This window comes from Piliocolobus tephrosceles, chromosome 18, assembly GCF_002776525.5.
Source record: "Piliocolobus tephrosceles isolate RC106 chromosome 18, ASM277652v3, whole genome shotgun sequence".
Lineage (NCBI taxonomy): Eukaryota > Metazoa > Chordata > Mammalia > Primates > Cercopithecidae > Piliocolobus > Piliocolobus tephrosceles.
The window spans coordinates 16,268,971-16,291,834 of record NC_045451.1 but is presented as its reverse complement, the minus strand read 5'-3'; the positions used below and the strand labels follow the sequence as shown (position 1 = coordinate 16,291,834).

The window sequence follows — 22,864 nt, the reverse complement described above, 5'->3', positions numbered from 1 at the left end:
TTAGCACGGGGAGCAGTGGCAGGATGGAAATGAGTGTTTTGAGAATGCTTGAGATAAAATCACTTGCAGACTATTCAATATTTTCTATAATCATGAGACCTAACCTAAGAAATTGGTCTCTCTCTCATCCTCTGGCCACTCCTTTCTGACCCCAGTGGGCCTGGGGAGGGCAGCCTAGGAGGCCGATGTGGGTGATCAGGCACCTGGGGACCAGGGTTCTAAAACCTGCCTCCTGTCGGCTCCCAATAGGGTGTTTGTCTGCCTATAGCGTGTCCAGTGCAGAGTCAGTGCCTGTTCAGGGACTGCTTGCTGATTGAATGAGTGAGTGAATGAGTGAGTGAAAGAATGAATAAATGAAATAGTGAATAAGTCAGTGGATAAAAGAGTGAGTGGCTGGTAGTAGTGGGTAAATGGGCAAGAGCATTAATAGCCTTTTCTTTCTTTTTTTACAATTGATACATAGTAATTATACATATTTATAGAGTACATGTGATATTTTGATACATGCATACAATACCTAACAAATCAGAGTGTTTAGATACTCATCTCCTCAAACACTTATTTCTTTGTGTTGGGAACACTTAAAATCTTCTCTTCCAGCTATTTTGAAATATATAATAAATTGCTAACTATAGTCAACTTACTGTGCTATCAAACACTAGAACTTCTTCCTTCATCTAACTGTATGTTTGTTCCCATTTATCAACCTCTCTTTATCACCTCCCAACCCTTCCCAAAGAACCTGACGTTTTTCTTCTGTTCTTTTTTTATTTTTTGAGACAGGGTCTCACTCCCGTCATCTGGGCTGGAGTGCAGTGGTACAATCACAGCTCACTGCAGCCTCGACTTCCTGGGCTCAGGTGATTCTCTCACCTCAGCCTCCCAAGTAGCTGGGACCACAGGTGCACACCCCCATGCCCAGGTAATTTTTGTATTTTTAGTAGAGACAGGGTTTCGCCATGTTGACCAGGCTGGTCTCAAACTCTCGGGCTCAAGTAATTCACCCGCTTCCATAGGCATGAGTCACTGCACCCTGACAACATTTTTCGAATGTAAAAAATAAATTAAAAAACAATAGTCTTCATTGGACTGCTGAGTCCCCTCTGACAGGAGGTACCAAATGTGCTTTTCCTGAGGACAAGGGAAGAGTTCACTATTCAGCCATACCTTTGCACGTTTTACAAAATCCACCTCTACCAAGGATGCCTCTCCACAAAATGAGGAGTAGCACAAAGAACACCTAAGAAACCAGGCCTGACCCAGGGCCTCTGATGCTGGGGCAGGTTCCTCGCGTGCTAATATCCCAGGGGGTCCTGTTGCAGTTCTCTGAAGACCGGCTGTGAGCTTTCCAACTTCAGCTGAGCCCCAGCGTCCTCCTCACACCACTTACCCTCCTTGCCTGTCCCTGGCGCGTTTAGACAACGGGAATCGTTGCTCACATTTTAAATGGGCTGGCTACTTCTCCAGTGTCGAGGCACCTACCACAAGGTGTGACAGATCAATATTTCTTGACGAGTAACAAAGTTATTCTGGCAAATTGGACTTTTCCCCTGAAATGTTTTTGGCTTTTACATTTTTAGTGATGGGTCAAGAAACAGCCCCCAAGATGAAGGGACGGAGATAGGGGGTAGGACCCCGCCCGAAGCTTCCAAGCTGACTCTGTTTGTAGTCACTTAATTCACTGGGGAGGGCTGGATCTTCCTCCCTGTAGTGGACTCTCTGCTCCTCCAGAAAGTGCAGGGGTGGAGAATTAACTCAGCCCCTCTCCTCCCAACAAAAGCGCCGCCAGGTCAGCCTGCTTGGGGGTACATGCACACCTCCAAAAGGACTGCTGTAGCCACTTCCCTAAACTCACAATCCCAGTGTGAGCTCAGGGCCCAGACTCGTGGCCTCTGGTGTTCCAGTCGTGAGCCAAGTCCCCTGAGCAAGAGGCCTCATGATAAATCAGTCGGAGCCTGGGGGCCATGAAAGCATTGGTTATGGCAGAAACTACCAGCTCGTCACCGTTTATGCTGCTTTGCTTAAAAATGACACCGCGTAAGGGATTTTGCCAATTCCCAACCTCGGGAGAACACCCACCACCTGGACGTGGTCCGCCGCTGAACAGGAAAGCAGTCCGAGATGCCAAGAGACTAAAAGGCTCGTAACTGTTGTTTAGAAATGAAAATGGCCCTAAATTATAACCAGAGATGGAAACACGTCTCAGGGGAGGGCGGGGCACTCTGTAATCGAGCCTCCCATGCGCAAGGCGGATACAAACGGTTTATGGATGTGGGCGAAGGTTCTCAAAGCAAAGAATGTCCATTTCCATCAGATTAAAATACAGTTTGGGAAAACAATTACCTGCCTGAGATCCTGGGAAAGTAAAACTTCCTGGTTTCTTTGCCAGGAAGAACGACTGTAAAACAAGGGCTGAGAATCTCCCAAACAAGATTTTAGAATTTTATCCAAACAGCTGCAGTTCACCTTTGAGGAACCCCAGACCCACTTGGGTCTGATGGATGTTGCAACACCAAGTTTGAGGTCTCCCCAGCCTGGTGCCAAGAGTGGGCCCCAGGGGACAAACAGGGAACAGTTGCTCTCTTAATCGGAGCAGAAAACAAAACTCCCTCCCCTTCCCACCCCCAACCTCCCTGCTTTGTTGTGAAATTGTCACTGCGCCTTTGAGGAGTGATTAAAATCCCAGCCATGACCAATTTAAAGGGCAGGTTCCCAGGCGGGGAAGGGAAAGGGGTTCAAGGCAAAAAAAAAAAAAAAGTCAGTTGCAGTGAGTTTATGGAGGATTGGGGATCACAAAAGTCATGGGACTTGACTCAATTAAAATTAATGGAAAAGCACCAACATGCAATTTAAAAAATAATAATAAAATAAAGCAGTAAGGATATTTCTGGCTTGTTCTTTACTTCCATTCTTGAGCCTGCTTGGGAACCTTGGAGCAGACTTCCTGAAGCACAGCATGGGTGCCCAGTGGCTGTTTTTACCTATTTTCCTGCCCTTCACACACAAAGATTCTGCAGTGGAGAGTGGGAATGAATGATCCACCCACCCCTGAACATTTCCTGTGAGCTGGGAATATGCTCAGCAAGGCTGCTGGAGTGGAGGGAAAAGAAAAGGTGTCTGAGTTCTTTAGGCATGGGCAGAAAAGAAGAAAGTGTTTGAGACAGGCTGAGAGAAAGCCGCCCTGTTGGCAACATTGCCAGATTCGCAGACACACCGTACATTCCATCTCTCGAAAGGCCATCCTGGGTCCCTCCAGGACCCCTGGGGCTCTCATCTCATCCCAAATATTTGGAACTGTCTGTGCCTGCTATAATACACAGGAGTCCCTTCCCATGTTTTCTCCTGGTGCTATTTGTAAAGGTGAGGAAAGGAAATGATACCAAAGGAGCTCTAATCCCATGGGCTTGGTTCCCAGAAAGCCCTATGTTGGGGTGCGGAAGGCAGGTAAGGAGGCGAAGGTTCCCAACTCCACCTAGGGGAGGGAGCATATCTCAGCAAAGGACTCGATCTTTAACCAGCCTGAATCTTACCTGCGGTCCTTGGAGGGACACTCACGTTGATTAAGTCAAGAGATTCTGATCAAGCCCTCTCATCCTCGTACCTACGGTGGGGATGATAACAGCACCTAACCCGCCAGTTAGAGTTCTTATGAAGATGAAATGAGTTGCCAGGTATTATAGTGTTTAGAATGCAGCGTAGCACACAGTAGCTCAACAGATGCTCAATTTCATTACTGTTGTAAGTATCCTTATTCTCTGATTGATCATTCATTTAGCTTTCTCTTTTCTCATTCAATGAGACTTCTGCGGTATTGTGATGAATGTCTTATATCTATCCCTTCATTCATGAAAGACCTCAGAGCCCCCACTTACAAAAGCACACAGCCATCTATGCAATCTATCAATTAAGCACCATGCTTCACCTGATCAGGAAACCCTTACATTTCGGCATCATTCCTTCTTCCCTTTCCTTTTTCTCCCTTCTTCTCCCTTCCAAATCCAGTACACATTCCCAGCTGATATTTTATTAACCCCTGACGGGTTATGGAAAATGTGTTTTAGTCACAGGAACATCGATGTCCTATAGTAAAGTTGCTTTTCTGAATCAGACATCAGCTCCCTAGCCAAATGGGGAAGAGCAGGGAAGGGAGATATTAAAATCCTTTGCCAAAGTAGAAGCTCTTGGTGTTGCTAGGAAGTCTTGTTCTTCAGCAAAAACTGCAGCAGGAATCCCTTCTCCTCCTTTGTGAAACGGAAAACAAACGGCTTGCTCTGACTCCCCGGCTCTATAGGGGCTGCTGGGCAGCACTGCTCCCCCTGGAGAGAGAAGGGGGAGGCAGAGGCTGTCCGCCCACCCCACCCCAGGCTGCCCACCCCACCCCAGGCTTAATCTCCATGGCGTTTTCCACTTTCCCAGGCTGACCACGGCAACGTGAATGCTTCGCTGCCAGCCAGCTGAGTACTGCCCTTGGTAAGAACTCTGCCTCAGAGAAGCAGGGGGCACTGAAACTGCACTGTAGGATAGGGGGTCTCCAGTCAATGCTCCTAGATCCCCTGCTAGTGATGGGGCTCTCAAACCTCCCTCATCAAGGTCCCTTGGCCCTCCAGCTCCCAGGCCTCTCAGGGCTCCTATGGTAGCTGCTCCTATGGGCACACACATCCCTTTTCCTAATATAGTTACAACAAAAACAATAAGCAGTAAATCCACCAAGGGTCCTATGCGCTCCCACAGACCAACATTCTCACAATGCCCAGTGGAAACGTGTCAGTGTGCAGACCCTTTGATTCATTGTGATCCAAGGGGCTTTTCATGCCTTTAAAAACAAATATGAATGCGGAGAAGGTGCTTTGTTTCACTATGCACTCTCATGGCTCACGATGGAGGCCCCAAACATAACGCTTTCAGGACAAGCAAGTGCAACATGCAAGAGAGACCAGCCATTTTTACCTCTGTCACCAGAAATGAAAACGCGTTTTCTCCTTGTTTGGCTGGAGGTTACTAATTCGGAGGATGCCAGTTTTAGAGTTCGTCTCAGTTTGACTTGTAAATGAAAGGTGGAACCTAGCCAAAATTACCCCCGTGTGGCTGCTGGCCCTGGCACGCCTCACACACCCCTGTTTTCTATGTTGAGTTGGGACAGTCACTGATATCATTAGAAAGAGCAACTGGGAGGTGCAAAACAAGCCCTGGAAGGCAGTAAAGCTCTGTCAGCAGCCCAGAATCTCTCTCTCTCTCTCTCAGCTTTGCGATTTGGTCCTTCACCTGTAGAGAGGATCCCAAGCATTGACCATCAGAATCATCCAGGGCGCTTGGGAAAAGTGCAGACATCAGGGCCCGTCCGTGAGCCCGGACCTCCGTGTTTCTTATTAGCTCTCCTAAAACAACATTTCAGAACCACTGCCTTTCAGCACAGCAGAGAGAACGAAGTGATGGGAAGGGTTGGTAAAATTTTCTTGAAATAGAGTTGTGGATTTCTTCTAAGGTCTATCATCATTTAAGCTTCCCTTGCAGAATGTCGGCCATGTGTCCAACTTCACCCTCATCCTATCAAATCCACATGACAACCTGCAAGAGCAATCTGACGTCCTTGTTTTGTGGATGAAGAAACAGAAAGCTCAGAGACGCTCCGGTGAACTCTGAATCTGGAAATCCACGGCTAGGAAGCAGTCCATCTGATGGGAAGGGCAGATGCATGCAGGTTCCATAGAAGGAGGCCTGCCTCCTCTTCTGAGCCTCTCTTGGTTCCTCACGTCCAAGTCCAGGGTCAGGGATGGGCCAGGCACATCGTCCTTTTGCTGGAGATCTCCAGGCACCTGATGGGGGCACCACCTTACTTCACCATTCTGGCCAGCCCTTCATTTCTTCCTTCTCCCTGGTTCCATTCTTCTCCCCTTATCTTGCTCTGCCTTCCTCCTTCCTCCTTCCTCCTTTCTCCTTTCCCAGAGAGCAGGCAGTTAGTCTCAATCTTGCAAACACAGTGAAATCACTTGGAGAGCACTGGGTCTTACCCTTAGGGAGTATGGCAGAATTGGTTTGGGGTGTGGCTTGGACACCAGAATTTTTAAATACTCCAGGCTGATTCTAGTGGACAACCAAGGTTGGAAGCTGCTCCCTATCCAGAGCTGTCAGCCACAGCCTGCACAATCAGGACATTCACCTGGACATGCTCAGGCTGAGGAGGGTCTGGCCACCAGCCCACGGTTTGAAACAGAGCCCTGTGAAGAAGCCCCAGGTGGTCCCAGTACCAGTCCAGCCACATCTGTGCTGAGAAAACACAGAGCTACCACCAGCTGACCGCATGGAGCGAGGATTCTAACACCTAATGGACAAAGTACGTCCTTGGCTGGCCTCTGCAGAGGAGGGACTGTGGAAAAACACATGCCGCTCCCTTGAGACCGGGGGATGTCCACGGGGTGGGTGACAGGAAGAAGAGAGAGCAGCTACCACAGCCACCCTGCATATTAAACAGCCTGAAACAAGGGGTGGCTGTGCAAACTCCATTCTCCTGCCATAAATTAGACCATAAAACAGGCTTCAGTGGCCCATTCTGCAAATCAACTCTGCAGTTTTATTATACACACAAACATGCATACCACATGTAGGACAAAAAAATTTTACATAGAGTTCTGCTTTGCATCAATCTCTTTAAGGAAATTTTACAGACGGTAAATAAAACCTCATGTCCCTACCTGGGGTATTTGCCTGAAGATAAGAGCAACTCATTGCAAAAGGATTCCTGCTGTAAGACAGACTGTAGCCCATCAGGGGAGAGCAGGATGGAAACAGAGGCTTCCCGAAATATTTGAAGGGTTCTGCCAACCGTTGAAGCCACGGTACTACCTGGAGCCCTCAGCACTGAGCTGGGCGTGCATAGGTCACTGATGAATCTCTGTCCATGCACAAATGAGCAAACGTATGTCACACTGGTGGTGGGGTTCAGACTCACCCCTTGCTACGGATGGACAAGGAAGTGCTGGGGAAGGAAAACAAACACAAAACCTTCCACCTGAAGTCACATCAGCTGGCAGAGGAGTGTGCAGAAGGGGTAACAGCAGCTCATGGAAGGCAAGCCACCAGAGAGGGCAGGAAATGACCCCTCTGGACACCTGCCCCTTGGCTGTGGGCTAGCAGTGAGGGAGAGAAAGAAGAGGGCAGGTGTCTGCTCCCCCATCGCCCCAGGTGAGGAAAATGCCCCCGACCCCCACCCAGGAGTTGGTGTTGTGGCTCACATCACAGAAGGCTTCATGGAAGCTGAGCTATTATGGCAAAGAGGGTGAGATGGGGCACAGAACTGTCTGGGACACAGGACTTGCTCTCCCCATGGGCATGGGACAGCTGTTCCTCAGGACAGACAGCTGCAGATGGGGCCCCCACACTTGGCCATCAGCTCAGCTGTGCCCGTGGGTACCTCAGAGGGCCAAAGCAGCCTCTAGATGACAGAAAATTCAAAGACAACAAGAAGTAAACCAACTCTGAAAAAGGCGACTGAAGACAAGGGCTGGCGATGGAATCATTCCATGTGTGGCAGGAGTTCAGAAGAAAGGAAACTCACGCCATCGCCTTCTGCATGGGGCGGGGGCGGGGGCGGGGGGCTTGAACAGATGTGTCTGAGAATTGTATATGGACATCTGTAATCACACAGTTTCCATAGTAAACATTTGCCTGGAGAGAATTCTTTCGCTCTCTTCTTTTTCCCATCTCTTGTGTACATTAAACAGTGCAATTTATGTTAGCAAGAACAACCAGACTCCTCTCTCACTGCCCTTCTTTGAGTGTATCTTAAGGCAGCACTCCATTCTGCTGTGGAAGGAGCCTGCATGGAGCCCTGCTCTCAAACATCCCATCCCCAGGACCACAGTGGCCCAGACACATGACAGAGCAGAAGAGAAAAAGGCCCCGCAAAGAAACAGAATGGTCCCAATCCTGAAATGTTTGATTACAACTCAACTGAGTACCTGCGGGAGACAGAGATACCAATCAGAGCAGGGACTCATCAGCTGCTGGTTGAGAGGCCAATGCTGGCCTTGGCCAAGGATAGGGAGCCTTAACAAACTACCTGAGGAGACCTTGGGAATGCGCGTGTGGCTTCAGTTTGACACCGACCCACTCTTCTAACTTCCTGTGTTCAGATTCTGTGCTCACCAAGCTGCCTCTGCAGCACATCTGGCTTCCTAGGAAAACCTGCCTGCAGAGAGAGCATGGGCTGGCCAGGAAAGCATGAATATTCATCTGAAATGTTCTCATTACAGACGAATACACTGGCATTCTTGTTTGAATACCTATACAGTTGGTTTTTAATGGGTGTCAGCCCCTAAGAGATGGATCTGGCCTTTGAGGGGTGAACAGATCAGGTCTTCAAGCATGCCAGGAGGAAGTCAACAGAGCTCTGCTTTGCACCGCTCTCTTTAGGGAAATTTTGCAGACCGTAAATAAAACCTGGTATCCCCATCTGGGGCCTTTGCCTGAAGATAAGTGCAACTCATTGCAAAAGGATTCCTGCTGTAATACAGACTGTAGCCCATCAGGGGAGAGCAGGATGGAAGCAGAGGCTTCCTGAAATATCTGAAGGCTTCTGCAAACTGTGGAAGCCCCCAGACCGTGATGAAGTCAGCAAGTAATGCCATCCTTGAAGGCGCCTTGAGGGTCTTAGTCTTCCTCTGGTGACACTCCAATAAGCCGTTGAAAGTCTTCCGTGGCCACTTCTTGAATTTCTCCCCTTCTTCTTGAATGGAGACTGTAGACTCAGAAACAACCCTGAGTTTTCCAGGGTCTGGATGTCTGAACATGATCAATGTGGCCCCAGAAGCAGTGGGCATCTTGGTTCCACTCCTTAGTGACACTGCCAACTTCACAGCTGATAATCACTCCCGATCTGCTGAATCCTCTGGTCCTGCCCAATTCTGATCCAATCAGACTGAAAGCCAGGCAAGAAAGGCTAACCAGAGGGAGTTATGAGAGATGCCTGCTCTCAAAGAACACAGGCTTTGGTTGGGGAGACATAACATATACATGAAATGGTCAAACATATTCAGTGTCACAAATGAAAATATAGTCCACACTGGTCAAGAAGTGAGTAGGCCAGAATTGGGTGGCATTAATCTTGAAAGGCTTTCTGAAGGAAGTATTTCTATGGAAAAGCAGTGTCGTGATAAAAGGACAGGTCTTCAAGTCAAATCATTGGGTTCTAATGTCTGACTGTGATTTCACAAAGTATGGGCAAGGCTAGGTGAGTGGGGTAGGCAAAGTGCTTGACACACAGAGATGCTACAAAAAAGTGTCCTTAAAAATATCCCTGCAAGGGAAAGGATGAGAAGAGACAGGAAGAAGAAAACCTTCAGCGGTTCCTTCAGGGCTAGCTGCTTTCCATATGGTATCTCATATGATTCTCACAGTCACACTGTGAGATGTTTATTATCCTTTGCATCTTACAAAGAAGAAACCAAAGGTCAAGGTTAAGTAACTTATCTAAAGTCATTCTGCTGGTCTGTGGCAGAGTCTAGATAGTGAACCCTCACTCTGTGTCAGGCATTATTCTAAATGTTTTATTTGTATTAATTATTTCGGCTTCACAACCCTACGAGGTAGGTACTATCCTTAACCCCACTTACTAATGAGGAAACTGAGGCACAGAGAGGTTAAGTAACTTGCCCAAAGTCAACACAGCTAGTAAGTAACAGAGCCAGGACTTGAACCCAGGCAATCTGGGTCCTGAGTTTGGAAGCTAACCATTTTACTACCTTTTTCCATTACATATGCCATACTTCCTCTCTTTGAAGAATATTTATGAACAGACAAAATTGTCAAAACAGCTTGGAGCTTTAGGATGAATATTTTAAATATTATAAATCCCTCGCTCGTAGGGGAGTGGTTGTTTGATACGGTTTCTGCTGATCACTCAGTAATCTATCCAAGACAGTGTTGTGCACAGACTATTTTGGTTTCAGTTAATATACAGCACCATATAAACATTGACTCAACTGGAGAGCCTGAACAATAAATTATCACTAGCTCAAGTGCTAAAATAGCACTTGCTTTTCTCTGTGCCTGAGCATGCTATCTATTTATACTTTGCTTACTTCTTTGGAGTCCAAACTGCTTTATGCACATTTCATCATTGCTATACTTACATGGATTTATTGTCTTTATTATACACATGTGACTAATGTACCACACAACGCTTAATATTTACTATAGGAATCTCAGTTTTCAACTAGCTTTTTAATCTATGGGTATTACTGCCTGCCTTTAATTTATAATTAGTGGAAGTTTGCTAACGATAAAAACCATAGCATTTTACTGTTTATATTTTAGCTCAATTCATTTTGTATATGATATGACCATTCTTGTTCTTGAGTATGAACCATATATTATTTTCTGGCCTTTCTTTACAATTCCATTTATGGCTGACCTTGAACCAGAATAGATCTGTGATTTTACTTTCCAGAGTCCAATACACGTATTTTTCTTTTGTTCATGTTGATATCTGCATTGGCACACGTGAATTTCCAAATTTGGTCTTCACTTTTTCAGTTCTCATAGGCAAAAAATAAATTTGGATGATGCAAGAGTCAGTAAAGAACTCCAAAACAAAGATTTTCTTGACTAGCTGGAGGATATATGGAAATCCCTAACTGTGGTGTATATAAACTGTAAACCCAAGTTTATACATTGTCAGGAGTTAATAGAACTTAAGACTTAGTAGCATGCTTTAGCACTAGATGCATAAAGAGAAACGAAGAAAGAATTGTCATTTGATGTTTTTGTCTTGACAAATAAAAATAGCCAACTGCTTAGCCCACGGCTAGGGCATTCTGTTTTCCTTTGTCTTCTTTTCATGTGAATATCCATCTTCGCTACTGAAAACAGAAACTCCAACCTTAAGCATTTCCCTGTTTTTGCAAAAAGGATATTTTACCAACAGTCCCTTTGAAGAACAGGAAGTTATCGTTTCATTCTACACAAGTCCCTACAGTTTTCATCTTGCCCTGATGTGTCATCTGCCAGTGTGACTTTAGGAAGGTGAGACAGGTATGGCCAGATATGAGAGATTTTTAAAAGTCACAGTGTCAACAGTGGTGTCATAGGGTGAGCGTTTAGTAACAGAGCCATTTATTCTAGGAATGTCTTTGTACCCTGGTAATCCTGATATGATAAGGCTTTAACAAGGTCAACTAACTAAACTAGTCAATATCCTCATTCAAGAGAGGTCAGATGCTTGGGGACTCACAGCTGTACAGATGTACTGTGTGCCCTTTTATCTCTCCCTTCTGCACATGTTGTTCTCTCTACCTAGATAAGTGGGCACCTCTACCTCTATGATTTCTCTTTCAGGACTCCTGGTAGTTATCATTTCCTCTAAAAAGCCTACCCTAAAACCAAGTTGGATGTCTGTTTTGTGGGCACAGCCCCCTACACCCACCCCACTTATCTTAATGGGTTGAAAATACCAGGAAAAACTTCAGGTAAAGACCATGCCCCAGTAAACAGCTGAATAAAGAACAGGTGAAGGGAGTTAGAAAATCAAGAAAGGGAGACAGAGGCTTGGAAGGGTCTTCCTAGTATTGTTGTTGTTACTTCTACATGGCCACCCTGGGGGTACCTGTGGAGCTGTGGAAATCTCTAAAATCGAAACCACGCCAGCCTTAGAATTAGTTTGACTAATACAGATTACGTTACTTGAATGTTTTCAAATGCAGATTTTGTTTTTTCATTTTTCTTTGCTCTTTATCTCATTAAAATAAACAATGGTATGGCATTCCCATTTGAACCACGTCCAGCCCTGAAAGTTGGAGCAGTCTTCAGATGGCATGCTCCACTTGGCCCCTGCTCATAGGGCTGGCATTCAGACCATGGAAATATCAGCAGAATTGAATGCGCTTGGGCAGTTTCCATAAACTTTTTAAGTATACGATCAAAGTTAAGACAAATGGGAAACACAGAATAATTAATAACAATGGTGAGTGGAAAATGCTAGCAAGCCATAATCATCCAAAGCATGGTTTCTATCTCTTTTTAAACAGCTATCTGTTTTACCCACAAAAGACTTTCTGAAAAATGAATTCACCAGCACCATGTCTAAGGCAGAATGACATATGGAAATAGTACAGTCTTTGGCGTTAGACCTGAGTTTCAGTGCTAGCTCTGAAACTTACTTGCTGGCTGCATGGCTTTAGCAGGTTCCTTAATATGGCAGAACCTCTGCTTCCTCATCATCTTTCACAATTTTGTGAGGTTTAGAGAAAATATAAGCACAAATGTTTAGCACATCATAGGGGTTCAATAATGGATGACTAGTGCCATCACTATTATCTTCAACACTACTGAAGAAACAGTAAAATCATCAGTTTGGAAATTATGAATGACCCTAAACTGAACTGGAGTTTAATTATATAGGTGATAGAAATAAAAGTTGGAATAAGCAAATTAGAACATAAACTGGAAAATATTTAACAAATGTAAGAAAGCAAACTTTTGAATAATTTAATTATACTCCTTTTACTATAAATATTATGTATATATTAACAAATTTTAATTTGTATTACTTTGTAATAATTATTAATTTCAATTTATAATACTCATAATCCTTAAATTATATATTAGCTGAACGGTATATTATATATCCTTCCAGAAAGCTATGAATATACATGCATTTGTATGTGTATCTAATTTTTCTGATCAATAAAATAATATTATCCATACAGTCTTCCACTTGTTCCCTCTACAAGAAATCTCAGACATTTTAAAATGTGAGTTCATATATATCCATCACCTTTCTTAATAGCAACATTTTATTTCATAATATCAATTTACCAATTTAGCTGGTGCCCCACACAGACATTTCTTTTTTTCCCCAAGTTTTTTTTTCTTTTTTTTTTTTTGCTGCAAAATTAAAATACATGATGCTGTAATCCTTATACATAGGTAGAAAAAACTTGTAGAAGTGAAATTACCAAGTCAAAGGCTATGTAAATTTAGCATTTTCAAAATTAAGGTCAAAGTGCTCTCCAAAAACTTTACAAGAATTTACCCTCTCATTAACAGCGTATTTAAAAAAAGAAAAGAAAAGAAAAGAAAAACAGCCTAGACTTTTTTACACTTGCTTCTCCCAACTCTCTCTGTCTAGGCTTGTCCCAGGGCAGAAGGTACAATCCAGTCATACTAATAACTGATTTAATGGGTCACCATTCAGCATTTAGCCAAAATTCATGATAGTTCCTTGTAGTTATCTTCTGTTGTTGCTTAGTTTAAAAACATAAACAACGCTGGAGGTCAGAAAGTTCCTGCTTGTCCTAGGTTAGGAATATCAAGTTCCTCTAGTTGAAGGGTTCTTAACTATGTAGGAAGAGCTCCCCCACCCTGAAAGAAAAAAGCAAAATAAAACAAACCAATCCCAGATAAACAGAATCAAGTCATCTCGTATGTACTGAATGTTTTTCTGTGTTAGGCTCAGCACTAGGGGGCTTTTCCTACATTATCTCATTTTAGGGTCTATGTATTTTTGAGGAAGCCCCCCAGATTGCCGAATTATACCTGGGAAACCAAGAAGTGGTGTCCCACCCCCGACCCACCGCATCCAATGAAGTGCTGCTTTCAATCAGCAAAAACAGGCCATCCCACCATCAGCCAGAAATCCCTACTAAGGGCCATTTCTGAAATCACTGATGTTCTCCGTGCGACTCTGAGGCTTGGTGAGATCTTTAAATGTCTTCTAAGTCATTAGAAGAGATAAATATGGATTCAGTATAGTTGCAGTGTCAAGTATATTTTGTTGTATTTGAATTCTATAAAAATCTGTTGTGGAGAAGTGGCCTACTGGGTACTCCCAGATTAAATAGAATGTTGAACTAACCAGAATACCTCAATCTTCTAACTGCCTGGGGTTTTACTGCACTTAAGATAAACTGGGATTTACCATATTACTCAGCCCTGATCTTGGCATGATAATTCTTTTCTTCACTTCACTCTCACTGTCACAATGAGTGAAAGAATAGATGCCCCCTCTCCCAGGATAAAAGAAAAAAAATGTGAAAAAGAATAATTTCCCATCATCCTCCCTAAAAAGAATCCCATGTAAGACTGTTGAATCCACCCTAAATAATAATGCCGGGCGCGGTGGCTCACACCTGTAATACCAGCTCTCAGGGAGGCAGAGGCGGGAGGATAGCTTGAGCCCAGGAGTTCGAGACCTGCCTGGGTAATACAGCGAGACCCCGTTCTCCACAAAAAGGAAAAAAAAAAAAGACCAAAAAAAAAAAAAAATCTCCAAATTAACAATTACCACCCCGAGATGAGAGCAAACAAAGAATTGGATTGGAATGCAGAGCTTAACAAAATGATCCCATTCCACAGGACATTCTCTGTGATTTGCTAATACAAATGATGGCCCATTCTTTATTTAAAAAATATTTTCTAAAGTCAGGTTTCTGAAACTTAATCTACATCTTCTCTCTAAATTAATAAGATCCCAAGTACAAAGGAATGTCCCAAGAAGTATCAGGAGCTGGACACCAATAGTATTGTGAGACATAAGTCAACATTTGAAGTCCACATTTCACTTTCAGATGGCAGGAACACAACTGCCACCCAGCCCATGCTCCCTGCAAGGGAAGAAGGGATTCTCCTTTCTCCCTTCCTGAGGGTCAGGCCCCTGGAGATTGTTCTCAACCCTAGAAACCATGGGCCTGTCCCAGTAAGTAAAAGTCTTATTTTACTTTATTTATTTATTTTTTTAAATTTTACTTTAAGTTCTGGGATATGTGTGCAGAATGTACAGGTTTGTGACATAGGTAAACATGTGCCATGGTGGTTTACTGCACCTATCAACCCATCACCTAGGTATGAAGCCCCGCACGCATTAGCTATTTGTCCTGATGCTCTCCCTCCCCTCGTCCACCCTCAACAGGCCCCAGAGTGTTGTTCCCCTCCCTGTGTCCATGTGTTCTCATTGCTCAGCTCCCATTTATAAGTGAGAACATGCAGTGTTTGGTTTTCTGTTCCTGTGTTAGTTTGCTGAGGATGATGGCTTCCAGCTTCATCTATGTCCCTGCAAAGGACATGATCTTATTCCTTTTTATGGCTGCATAGTAGTCCGTGATGTACATGTACCACATTTTCTTTATCCAGTCTATCATTGATGGGCATTTAGGTTGGCTCCATGTCTTTGTGATTGTGAATAGTGCTGCAATAAACATACATGTACATGTATCTTTATAATAGAATGACTTATATTCCTTTGGGTATATACCCAGTAATGGGATTGATGGCTCAAATGGTATTTCTGGTTCTAGATCCTTGAGGAATCGCTATACTGTCTTCCACAATGGTTCAACTAATTTACATTCCTACCAACGGTGTAAAAGCCTTCCTATTTCTCCACAGCCTCGCCAGCATCTGCTGTTTTTTGAAAAGTCTTTATTTTATTTATTTTTATTTTAGTAACTATAATAACTTGGTCTTCTAAGGACAGACCCATCTTCAACTGAATTCCACTTTTGAGGCAGAAAAAAGTTTGTGAGGTTCCAGTATATTCAAAAACAGGTCATTTGTATTCAATAGTGTCACTAACCTACTCATATGAAGAAACACTTTGTGTGTATGAAATACATCATACTTTATTTAAGTAGCTGAGGTGGATTTCTGGTGAAATCACTCATTGTGGGCATCCATGCATAAGCAGCTGCTTACTGCAGAAGGTTAAGCCAGCCTTGGAGTTCAGGATAAGCCTTAAAGGTTTCTGATGTGTTAAGTGGAGATTCTGAAATCTGTGCCAGAGACTAGGTTTTAGGCTGGTGCATTTGCAAATCATTGGAAAAAGCAGTGCACGTGAATCCCCTCAGGACACACTGTTGTATGTGACTAATTAGTCTCTGACTAATCAGAAATAGCTAGGTGTTGAGGCTGAAATATAAAATTAAAAAAGAAAATTGGCCTAGTCTTCATTTCTTTTGCATTATTAAAAAATAACCTACAAATACGTTTGTTACATTTAAATCACCTACAGCCGGAGTGCCTCCTTCCTTCATCTGACAAACTACTCATTGAACTACTACGTGCAGGGTGCTCACCTAGGGCTTGGGAGCATTGTTGGGACTATGACAGGCATGGTCCCTGCTTTCATGGATCTGAAAGAACAAACAAGCACAGCATTGACTGTATAGAAATATTCAGAGAATTAAAGTAGGGTGATAGGAGAGGGAATGATTGGGTGTTTCGAGGGAGCCTCTCGAAGGAAGTGACATTTAAGCTGAGATTTGAAAGGCAAGAAGGAGCCAGCCCTGGGAAAGTTAGGGGTAGTACAATGTAGGCAGAAGTCACAAGTAGTGGAAGATCCCAAGGAGGGAGCAACCTGATGTGTTTGGAGGATCAGGAAGTCAGTTCGAGTGGCCCACGAGCAATGGGGGAGTGTGCAATTGGTGAGAGCTGAGGCTTGAGAATCAGTGTGAAGGCAATGTAAGGTTTTGGAAATCAGATCGAGAGCCTGGATATTATTCTAGGATGACAGGAAGTATTTGGGGTGATAAGACAAGCTAAAAAGCATGGCCCATACAACTTTTCCGCAAAGACTCCAAACTACAGAGATGGCATACAAGATGGCAGGTGTCCTAAGGTGCACGTCTATCCCTTGGTGCCCCTCACCCAAAGAGCCAGGTTCTGGAAAGCACTGATGGCAGCTGGTTCCTTGGAATAACATCATCAGGGGATATCACGGCCGCAGCACCTACCATTGCATCAGCACCAACCTGGTCAAGACCTACATCAGCAAGATCTCCTCCTTCACCCCTGACCCAGCATCCAGACTTAATCCAGCTTCTCACTCCTCTCCTGAAATGCTTCCCTGTCTACTTCCGCATTTTCAATACACGAAAGGGTTTTGTCCCCAAGCACTGACAGATTCCATAATTCTGTGTAACTAATTTTGGTCACAAAAATGTTCAATATCTTTGAAATTCTGAATGCGTTTCATCAAGGAAACAAGGGTAATCAATTCTACAGCCATACTTGTTTCATGTATGAAAAGAAAAACTCCCAAATAACACCCCGTGATGAAATGTCACACTCAACCATTAAAGACCTATTTTTAGCAAAGTCAACCACTAAGTTCTCAGCCAAATGAAAGGTCATGTGTTATCTGAGAAGCACATGTTACTGTGGCCATCAAATTGCTAATCTGGGGTAAGGTATTCCAGGGAAGATGCTTGTTATGAAACTAGAGTGTACTATAGTGATTACTGCTATTCAGAAATGTAGATAAATCTACATAAATGATAAGGAGAATATGAACTTAACAACTACATTTCAAGTGATGTTTTAAACAAGTCCATTAAAGTGACATTTGTGTGTGCATGTGTGTGAGTGTGTGTGTTAAGAACACTTAACATGAGATTTGCTTATTCTTTATTCTTTATTCCTGTCGAAGAGCAACTCCCCATTTCTCTCTTCCCCTAGTCCCTGGAAACCACCACTGTGTTCTCAGCTTCTGTGAATTTGGCTACTGTAGATACTCATATAAGTGAAATCATGCAGTATTTGTCCTTCTGTGACTGGTTTATTTCACTGAGCATGATGTCCTCAAGACTCATCCATGTAGTTGCATATGAAAATATTCTTAACGTGGAGTAATATGTGTGTGTATGTATGTGTATGTAATATATATATATGTGTGTGTGTATATATACACATATATGTCGGTCTTTTCAATATCATGCTAGATGTGATATTTTGGAACCATATATTTGATATCTGGACCACCATACTGAAACCTCAGGGCATTTTGCCCACTAATGATATATATCAAGGAATGGCATTTCACAGATGAATGGATAAGGAAAATGTGGTGTGTATGTGTGTGTGTGTATATATGTGTATATATGTATATATGTGTATATATGTATATGTATGTATATAGGTGTGTATTGTATATATGTATACGTGTGTGTATATATGTAAATATATGTATATACATACACATACACACACACACACACACACCACATTTTCCTTATCCATTCATCTGTGAAATGCCATTCCTTGATATATATCATTAGTGGGCAAAATGCCCTGAGGTTTCAGTATGGTGGTCCATATATCAAATATATGGTTCTAAAATGATATCATCACATCTAGCATGTTTGAAAAGACTGACATAGATTTATTTCCTCACTAGTATGACCTTAAGCAAGATATATTATGTTCCTAAATCTTGGTTCTTCATCTGTAAAAAGTAAAAATAATCATATTCATTTTTCACAGGGTTGCTGCGATGATTAAATGAGATAAACCACACAACACAGCACATGACACAGTCACTGATATTCAATACATATGAGATCCCTTTTCCTTTAGCTCCCTGCTCCCATGGTAATCCAAATTTTGGGCAAGCTAATAGTTTTTATTTTTTGATACAGTTATTAGCACCATCCAATCCCATATAAACCACAAACAGGCTGGAATTTTTGTCTATTTGTTTGATGCTGAAGCAGAAAAGTGTCTGCCAGATGGTAGGTGCTCAATAAATAGCCATTGAACGAAATGAATGAATGGGAAGCTACAGTGGAACGAGGCTGAATGTGAAGGTCAGTCACATATCTTAGCGGAATTATTGGATATGTTTTTAATGGAAGAGATACATTTTTATATTTTCTTTCTTTTCTTTTTTTTGCAATGGAGTCTCACTCTGTCATCCAGGCTGGAGTTCAGTGGCACGATCTCGGCTCACTGCAACCTCTGCCCCACAGGATTCAAGCAATTCTCCTGCCTCAGCCTCCCTAGTAGCTGGGATTACAGGTGTGTGCTACCATGCCCAGCTAATTTTTGTATTTTTAGTAGAGATGGGATTTCGCCATGTTGGCCAGGCTGTGATACTATAGTAATTACTATAGCATACTCTATACTATAGCATAGAGGTTGAGGTTGGCACATCTCACATATGACTATGAATACCCAATCATTATGCTTATGAACTACAAAAAAATCAGCAGATAACTTATAAGTGCAGCCATGTTACAAAATAATTAAGTAGAAAAACCATCTGATAAAGAGAGCAGTGGTCCCACTAAATACTGTGATATTTTAACCATAAACAAAGCATTAATGGGAAAAGTCTGATCCCAAGGGCTCCTGGATCAGCAGTAGGTCAGTGATACCCAGGAGAGCAGGAACCACAGTGTATAAGGCTTGCCTTGGACTCAGCTTCAGGCCATCTGAGAGTCGGCCTGGAGAAATCCTGGTAACCTGCAAGGTCACCTCTATAGAAGAGCCATCAGTGGCAGGTATCGCCTCTCCAGGTCTTCCAGCTTATTTTCCCGTGACAGTGCAGTGATATATCATTTTAGAATTATGATTCGAGAATTATGTAGTCACATGGAGGGGATGTACCCGACATCAGAGTGGATGGAAATCGACCAGAGTGACCCCAGAACATCAAGAAAACATCACAGTGGGGATAGAAACCTCCCTTACTCAGAAAGTTGGGGATTGGGAGCTAACTCTGCCACCAACAAGCTGTGTGGCTTTGCGTAAGTCACTGAATCTTTCTCCAGCAGGCCTTGGTTTCATCATCTGTCAGTCATCAATACTGGCCTGTTTCATCTCTATCTCCTCACTTCAGAAGTCCCATGCCTGGACTACGGTGGCCCTGGCTGGTATCCCTTCCCATGCCTTGCTGTTTTGAAAAAAGTCACATGTGTAGAAACCACAGATGGTAGTAGGGGGAGACAGTACGGAAGAAAAAGTCACTCCTTCACCTTCTTTTAAAGTACCATGGTCACAGTTGCTCACATCTGGCATGCTTCAATAGCAATCACTTGCCAGGTTCAAAAACCTTGAACCATGAAAGTGAAAGAAGGAACTTTATCTTCAAAAGGAAAATTAAAGACCTGGAGAGGACCACTTGGGACCTTTCTATTACACCCAGATAATGGCAGGTATTATTACTCTATGCAGCAGTATTATGAATAGACTAACACATACCCTTAGGCTGTAAAATAGTGCTTTAGGATATAACATGTTGATTCAGATACAAAATAAAATACTGTTTGTATTGTAGGCTTTTAATGAAAAGTCTAAAAACGCACCTATTTAACAAACCTCTATTTTTATAGGGCCTGCCTAAAAAAGCCTGCTTTAAAAAAAATCTAACTATGGGTGGTCTCGCACCTAGAAGTGGCACAAGAAACCTTTGTCAGACGATGTGTCTTAATTTTTGCTATGGAAAATGTGGTCACCATAATTATAGCCCAGAGAAAATAAAAGGTTTTTAAAATTCCATGCAGGAGGGGAATAAGAGTTTGTTAGCATTCAATAAAACTATAATTTAACCAGCTTTTAGGTACAGAGGAATCAGCAGTTAAATTACAGCACTGGACAATTCTCTATTTTACCTTGTGGCTGTTTGTTGAAGTGTCTTATTTCCTCTTGGAGACCTAAGCTCCTTGGGAACAAATGCCAAGTTACCTATATCCCTGTAACCTCTACCAGACCTGGTACATGGTTTGTTTTTTTTGTGTTCAATGAACCACAAAGAATCTTTCAGGAAAAATCACTTGAGAAATATTTCAGAGTAAGAGGAAATCAATGTATAACTTGTTTAAAAACTATTTTCTTAGGCTTAAAGATATTTCAAATACACACTTTAAAAGGTTCATTTATGGAAAAAGTTCATTTGTGCAGGCTCCGAAATGAGATTTCGCCAAGAAAAGCATCAATACTAATTAAGTATTGATAAAGGAGGAGGGGGGAGTTTAGCTAGGTAACTTAGTCACTTGGTTACTAAAACCTTCTTCTCGATGGAAAGAAACCATTAGAGATTGAGCTACTCATATTGAAGGAGGAGCTATAATGCAATCGTTTCTCTCCATATATGGTCTTTTTTTTTTTTTGGCTTTGAAATAATAGGATCAAAGGCAAATGAGCCTATTGAAAATTAATAAGAGTTGAACGCTGCGTGCTGTTAATATGCTCACTTCACTCAGGCAGCAAGAAAGAACTGTGTGGCCCTTTATCATGTGGGATAAAATACAAAAGCCTTTATATACAATTTTTGTTTGTCAATTAAAAATAACTAAATAAAAATTTTTAAAACTTTTTTTAATGAAAGCTTTCCAGGAAGGCTGGACGCAGAGAAGGACCCGAAGTTTCCTGCACCTGGAAGCATCATAGTTACGTTTTTCTCAGTTGGAGTTCCTATATTTCTTAGATTTCTTCACTCCACAGTGCCACTGACTTTCCCTCTAACCATGAATATGCATCAGAAATTCCAATATTTTAGCATCTGAACTCCATCTTCCTAATGGCGTCTCACCATCAGAAGTGGCCAAAAAAGGTCTTCTTCAAATCTGTCTTCTTCCCACGTTTTGATTTCTTGAAACAGAAATAGGATGGTGATAAACACGGGTGAGAGAAAATAATGTTTTCCTGAAATAGGTAAGAAAGTTATGGCTTGTTGACATGTGGCTCCCAAACACACGCGGGTGGAAATCCACTTGAATGTGAGCCTAAGGGCTTGGGTTTGTGTAAGGATGCTGACATGCGTGGCCTTCAGAGTCCAACCTGGCTAAGCGCCCCCTGCCACTTCCTAGCTGTGTGACCACTGACAGATCGTTCACTTTCTTTGAGCTGCTGTCTCCTGGTCTGAAAACGGAGCAAATGTTCGTACCTTCTAGAGGTGTTCAGGGCTCAGACGGTGCAAGTCACAAGCTTATAGCAGCACCATGTCTGTCATGTGGTAAGAACCCATTACGTGGTGGCTGTTTCTGGTGTCATCTTCTGCAGCAATCTGTCCTGCTTGAATTGTGCAGAATGCAATCAAATGCCGAACTCTTCCTGCATTTTCAGTGACAATCCTCTGGTGACAGCTACCTCAGGGACGGTGTCTGCAAGGCACCAGTTACTCCTACAGTTGGCTCCCCCATGTCCACATCTGCTCAATCAGGGGACGGTCACAACAGGAACAGAAAAGGGAAGGGAGAAAGGAAAGGAGGGAGGGAGAAAGGTAGAGAAGGGAGGAAGAAAGGAAGAAGGAAGGAAGTGAGGGAGAAGGAAGCCTTCATAAGATGATGTAATATTCAATTTCCCATCCTCATTGCCAATCATCACCAAATATTTTGAATTCAAATGAAAAGCATGTTAGTCAGACATTGAGGGGTGAACCCGTTCCCTGTGAGAGAGCAAATGGGAATGGAGAATAGAAAATAAATAGAAAACAAGCAGAGACTCCAGTTAAACTGGCCCATCTTCCTCCGTCTAGTGTGGGATTTTTTCCATTGAAAATTTCTGTTTTTTAATATTGTATCATAAGGTGGATTTTATTTGAGCTTTTCAGGTTATTTGGTCTTTCTTTTGTAATAAAGTAGTTTATTTGTTTTCACAACAAAGCAGAGTGGCTTCCGGTTGAGGAAGGAGAGAACCGTGAGGTGAAAGAAGATGGTTTTGCATGACTTTGCTATGCCTCTGTACAGATACAGAGATACACACACACAGACATACACACACACATACACAGACACACACAGACACAGAGACACACACACACAAGACATATGCAGACACACACACACAGACACACACACAGAGACACACAGACACACGCTGACACAGAGACACACACACAAACACATACTGACACACAGACACACATAGAGACACACAGACACACACAGACACAGAGACACACACTGACAGACACACACAGACACACACTGACACACAGACACAGAGACACACACACAGGCACACATTGACACAGAGACACATACACAGGCACACGCTGACACACAGAGACACACACACAGACATACACAGACACACAGACACAAAGACACACACAGACATATGCAGACACACACAGAGGCACACATACAGACACACA

At 43.0% G+C, this 22,864-nt stretch overlaps 1 protein-coding gene and 1 pseudogene across 3 annotated transcripts in view; both read right to left on the bottom strand.

Annotated features, from left to right (window-relative positions):
- The window catches only part of BCL2 (BCL2 apoptosis regulator), a 197,345-nt gene that overhangs the window by 51,987 nt on the left and 122,494 nt on the right, over positions 1 to 22,864 (bottom strand). Inside the window, exon 3 of one of the 3 annotated variants that reach the window (XM_026448263.2) lies at positions 21,080 to 21,916. The exons of the other annotated variants lie outside the window; for them this stretch is intronic. Within the exon in view, the coding sequence (XP_026304048.1) occupies positions 21,890 to 21,916 (27 nt within the window). The 3' untranslated portion in view covers positions 21,080 to 21,889. Of the gene's footprint in view, positions 1 to 21,079; positions 21,917 to 22,864 lie in introns of those variants that run through there. 3 annotated transcript variants of the gene reach the window in all.
- Positions 18,896 to 18,971, bottom strand: LOC111528460 (annotated as a pseudogene).